Raw genomic sequence first — 6,191 nt, forward strand, 5'->3', positions numbered from 1 at the left:
TGAAAGAGACAGAGTATGAGCATTCTTTCTGGATAATTCAGTAGAGCTGTCAATTTCACGCTCAACTCTGATCTTTTCATTCCATCATCACCATCACTGCAAGCACTGATCTCATTCAAATTCAAAATAAGTTCTTTGACGTTTGAAATTATAGCTCTACATGTAGGATCAACTCCTTTATCTGCAGTGTCCCTTGTTTAAAAGTTGAGTATTTACATGTAGGGGAATCTAGAAGAGCTTCATCTTCAATATCACTAGCCAAAACTGTACCTTAATTAGTCGACGTCACTCTGATGAAAACAGTACATCCCTTATGCTTCATGTGAAATGCTCTCTCCCTTCTTCCATTTCCATCTGCTTCTTCCTGCCACCTTGCTCTCACGCTGAGTGCCACAAGAAGCTTGTTGTCGCAACAACACCAACGCCACCTCCAACTGCAGCTTGTTGGAAACCTGAGCAATGCTTCCTCTTCTCTTCAGTCCTCCCCACCTCATAACAATCGGATAGAAGCAAAGCGTAGGAGAGGACTTCAAGCTCACAGGCAGATATTAGCAAGAGATGCCAAGATCAGCGTTGGGACTCCTTTTAGTAGAGGGCAACAAAAACGGAGGCAACGATGTTGTGTTGCCATTGGTCTGAATGATTGTAGAAGATTCTTCAACTAGAATTTCTTGTGATAATCTAGAGCAAAATTGTGCGATGACAATGGGTATCGCTCTGGGATGGCTTCAATGAACGAAAGAAATAAATCAGTAACCGAGGAAGCAAGGACAAACAGAAACTGGCAGTCGACTCCAGCGTTGAAAGAAGTCAAAGGATTCTAATTCACAACGATTCCGTCGTTTCAGAAAGGAAACTAGAGACCAATGATTGAAAGAAGAACAAAGAGGCTTCAGCAAGTGGGTCGTGTGAGACACGCGGGAAAGACAAGGATTTTGAAGGCCTCTGTACGATGCATTCTTGCCTTCCTCGCTATCCCTAATTGCTATTGTATCGGAGAGAAGAAATTTGGGAAAATTCCTCTTTTCGGTTTTTGCTTCGTGGGAGTTAGATTATAAAAATAAATAAATAATTGAGCGGGAGTAGTTTGCCTTGGCATGCGGGAACAGTTCCGTCCAAGGCAATTTGAAAATGCCCAAATTTTAAATTGACTAAATTAATTTTAATTAAGTTTAGTATTAAATATTGATTTTTATAGTATTTTAATGTCAACCTCTTGATTTCTTTCTCTCTTCAGGATAGATTTTTCTATTCATCAACAAGAGAGTGTTACACTATCATTTGAGATACTTGAACCATTAAAAAAAGTATTTCAAAACTTTGTTAGACTAAAACAGTACATGAAGCGCACAAGCAATGCTACACAAACTTAAACTATGGTGTCATTAGTTATTGAGTTAAACTGTGCAGCATCAAACAACCACATCATGAACTAAACTCATTGAATGATAGCCTTTTAATTTAATTTTTTAATTAATTACATCATAAAAAAAAATTCTGCTAAGAGCAAAGATGATTTGACTCTTATAAAAAGTGTTATACCAGTTGATACGCCTCATATTAAGCTAAAGAGACCTCATCAATCACAAACATAAAAATGAAATTTAAAGTTTAAACATAGTATGTTCGTTGATACTTAACCCTCAATAGAGTCGACAAGTCACCATTAACTACAAAAGCTCCTAAAATCATTCCTTCTGCCCATTTAAAAAACAGTTGGTTGACATAGTGAAGAAGATTGGTATTGGCGAGATTATCTCATTATTTATCCAATGTTTTGTGTCGTTGTTCAAAATGCACTGGCTATCAATATTTAGAAAACAGTTGGCCCATTTGCTTGTTCTATTTAGGCACTTTTGAGAAAGAACATCTTCAACTACTACAAATCTCCTTGAGTCACCTATACTTCGATAAAACAGAAGAAAAGGATATTGTATTTAATCTAACATTTTCTTGGCTATGGAAATTACTGAGATATTGAGCCATAGAAAGTTTTTCAATAAAGCACATTGAATTATTACTCCTATGATGCGCCCTATTTATCACTATCACCGACACATTGTAGGCATATGTATCAGATGTCTAAGAAGTGAGAAAGAAGGTAAGCAACCAATAAGTTAATATGAAAGTGATTACTTAGTTGCCATCTACTAAGTACGGTAAAGCTTCCAAGAAACTGTGGAGCAATTCATGGAGTTGATGAAGGGTCAATGTTTACCTATCCTTGCAAGCCGATTCACCCATTTTGGAATAGAGTTTCCAGTCAATTTGTAACAGACGTCCTTGCAGAAATGGTTGCAGTTCTTAACAATTAAATGATATTTATCACCACTGTAGTTTGCAGAATGATGTTCCATAAATTCCCTGACCTGAATTGGATCTAGACAAGTTGTGCCCATGAATATAGACTTCCTAAATCTGAAGCCTGGGCATTGCCGAGGCTCAACCTCAAACACTCCGCTCGTTGGATAATCATGCGCCCCAAATGCATACTCCACGCCATAAACTGTAAGCATGTAATTGTAGAATTAAAGAACTTTAGAAGATCCTGTTGGTGGAGTACAAGTTTAATAATCCAATGGCGTCACACTTAAGAAATTGATATACAGTCTATCAAGGACTGATCATAGTAAAGTCAAACCAAGTAACTCAACAGATTTTTTCAGCGATAAAATTCATCTCTATTAAAGTTGTTATATTAGTTTCAAAATCCCAATTAAGAATCGTGCAATTAGTAACTGAAAAGATATGGTTAAGATATAGATAAGAGTAAAAAATAAATCTTAAATTGAATAGTTGAAAAGTATATTCATACAGAAATACCAAATAATTGGCCATATTTGTATACTTTATTATTGAAGATATAAAAGAATATAAAAAAATAGCTTTATTGCAGAGAATATCCATGAAACACAACATCAAATTCCAAATAACACTTGTAAATGATTTTGAAGCTGATCTACAACAATCAAAGTCCCTTTTACAGTTTTACCTCTAAATCAACATTAAGGGAGAACTCGTTAGGAATTTTGCCATTGAATAGTTACAGAACTTGTTCAAAACAAATGACTTGCAACAAATTGAGTTTCATCTTTTTACACTATAAATGGATAAAATAAATTTCAGATCAACATCCAGAGAACATAAAAGGTAAAGTTTTTTTTGGCCAAGTGTGCATAAGCCTAATTGATTTAATAACTTAAAAGCCTTAAAGCATTTCATTCATTCTGCAAGTTTTCAATGATGATCATTTCGTCATTTTCTGTAAATAAATTTATTGGCCTAATGAATCTCAATGTGATAGACTCATCCATCATAACTCATATGATAGACTCATCCATCATTTCATTTTATGGTTTGCTAAATGCGATTTTAAGCTGCTCAGTTTATAGGCCAAGCAATAATGATGGCATGGTGCACCAAGATCACAAGGAGCATTTGCAATTTGGAGATAAGCAGAGGAGGATAATTTCTACAAATTTAAAAATGCAAAAAAAAAAAATTCCAAGTCATTTAGTTTAGTATGCGAGTTTAGAGGTTATTCACTGTATCTAAATCAATTCCAACTTACCTAAAGCCTTAAAAAATTATGAATGAAAACTCAAAACGATGAATTTTTTTTTTTTAATAAGTACTAGAAAAATATTTCAATTAATAAAAAAAATATTAATTTTTGGTTGCCTCGATTTTCATATTTATAGTTTTATGACTATTATATTTTGCAACATTTAGATTTACTTTGAATTTAATGTGGAAAATAAGTATTTGATAAAAAATCTTTGAAATATGTTTAAACTATCTTCTTAATCATTTGTTTAAAATTTTATGACATCTAAAGTCGTATTTCGATTTTTTAACGTATTTTGAAATGATTGGTTTAAAGTTGAACTAATTGAAATTACTGAAATTCAAATTTCTTGCCAAACTTTGAACTTCTAAACAGGCATGGAGTTATTAAATTTGACATCTAATTCAATTTCCAAGTTTCCAAGCAAGGTTTGAAAGAACGGAATTTATTTACACCAACAGCTATTTAAATTACATATAAAATATCCAATTCTCATTTATAGAAGTGCGATGTTAACAATATCACTTGGCCAGCTACTCAAGTAAACATTGTTAACCAAGATCTAAGCTGTTACTAACAACTGATTGCTAGCCACTATCTGCTGCATGGCATTTGCTCGCACTATCACCTATTTTACGGTAGGAGCGGAAATAATTTATTCGAACTACTTAATAGTATTGAGTGGTTTAGCTGTAACTCCTAAGAATTGGGAGCTTTGTAAGTAATTCAATAGATTACAGCGGTATATAAATAAAATTTCTTAGAATACTTTTTTAAACAAAAATGTAGCTATCCACACAGTCTATTAGAACTGCAGAATCAAATTAACAAAGACGTGTCTTTGTATCTCTTCTACCATGGCATGGTAGACATTGCCTTCCACAACACTCTTGTGCAAGAACCAGCAAGTGAAAGAATAAAGAAAGGTAGATTTACATACGTAGCACACAATTCATATGTATTTACATATCTCACACCTAAACATTCATATTTACACACATGGCACTCAAATCACTAATATCACGTCAAAAATAGCAATATTACCATTTTTTAAAAGTGAAATGCACCTTTTCAGGAATAGGTTTAAAGCGCCGAATTGCTGTGTGTGTGACTATGAAAGTTTAGGTGAGAAATGTAAATACATAAGAATTGTGTGCTATGTATGTAAATTTCCCAAAAAGAAAAAAAAAATCCTGAAAAACAAAGTGCCTCCTCAAACAGAACCCAAATGACAACACAAGGAACAACACGCCATACCTTCAACCCCAGAGTGGAATATGCCCAGCCCCGCCCAATAAACATAACCGTTCAAGGGTGTCAAGTCATATACGTTCAGATAAACAGGTGCGTTGCCTGATGTTTGTCCAGCTGATCGAACTTTGGGGAACAAAGAAAAGCGAACCAAGGATTTCCTTCCCACCCGAAATGGCATGAGAGAACTCCAACCATTTTTTGAGCCTGACTTCATATTTCTTCAAATAATGAAGAAATTTCTCAAAGTTTGTTGCAGGCTGGCAAAAATAAAATGAAATTGCAGGTTACCTTCCAAATGAAGAGTCGCCACAAAAATACTGTAATAAACTGATTTTTTCTTGCCAACCAAGTCATGAAATTACAATTGTTTTTTAAGAAGCTAATATTTCAAAAATACAGCTAAAATCTTGTTTTTTTTGTTTTTTTTTCTAGAAATATATTGAAATTACATAACAGGAAGACATTGAAATCACATATTAAATATTGAGGACAAACTTTATAAGTTGAAAGGATTCATGTATTCATGGAGTCACATACCCTTCTTTATCACTAGCAAATTGAGCAAAAAAAAAGAATGAAAGATTAATCATTAGCAAGTTTCAAGTATGACTCAATTTCACTCCAAGCAAGACCTAAATTTGAAATGAGAAACAACGACTTAAAAACCCTAGACAAACGCCAGATAGCACTATGGGCTCGTTTTGTAGAAGAAAACATGTTGAAGGGGCTGTTTGACTATTAGATTTAGTAAATCTTAGGTGGTAAATTCCGAAAATCATTTGGCATCATAATTGTTAAATCTTGCTTTGTTTAGTATTAAAATTTGTGAGAAGAAATTTTGAGATCCTTGAAATCTTATAAAAAGTGGAATTTAACAGATAAAGAAGTTAAAATCTCTATTTGAAAATATTTAAGCTAAATCTAGCTTAAATCCTGTCAAGAATAAAATACTAAACAGCTTCTTAGAAAGTGATGATTCTGTTTTCCAAAAGTCATGCTGATTCCCAACTGCTTCCAACGAAATAACGGAGTCCAGTAAACTCATTAATCTTCAACACATTTTTCTTACTTCAAGTAACGCAACGACCATTAAAAGTAAATCGCTATCATCAACTATTTAGAAAGACCATGAAAAGTCCTCAAACCTACATTTCCGCCATCATGCATCAGCCACAGAAGCGCAAAACCTTACCTGTACAATTTAATGACAAAAACACCGCAGTTTCTTTTAGCAGAAATCTTCAACTCCGACAAAATGATACCTCCCCACTATTCACCAGTAAACTTCAACCGAATAAATCAACAAATGAAGAAGACAAAACTAAAGAGCAAAGCACGGACGCCTAAACCCCCAACGCCCCGCCAACCC

General features: G+C 34.0%; 1 protein-coding gene across 1 annotated transcript; it reads right to left on the reverse strand.

Annotated features, from left to right (window-relative positions):
* Positions 1–378: 378 nt before the first annotated feature.
* LOC110036089 (deSI-like protein At4g17486) lies at positions 379–6,166 on the reverse strand. The gene is made up of 4 exons (XM_020740445.1): positions 6,015–6,166; positions 4,826–5,079; positions 2,219–2,506; positions 379–527 (listed from the first exon to the last, which is right to left on the reverse strand). Exons 2-4 carry the CDS (start codon positions 5,034–5,036, stop codon positions 379–381), a joined length of 648 nt encoding a protein of 215 aa, XP_020596104.1. The 5' UTR covers positions 5,037–5,079; positions 6,015–6,166.
* Positions 6,167–6,191: the final 25 nt, after the last annotated feature.

This window comes from Phalaenopsis equestris, unplaced genomic scaffold (assembly GCF_001263595.1).
Source record: "Phalaenopsis equestris unplaced genomic scaffold, ASM126359v1 Scaffold202418, whole genome shotgun sequence".
In the NCBI taxonomy this organism is placed as follows: Eukaryota; Viridiplantae; Streptophyta; class Magnoliopsida; order Asparagales; family Orchidaceae; genus Phalaenopsis; species Phalaenopsis equestris.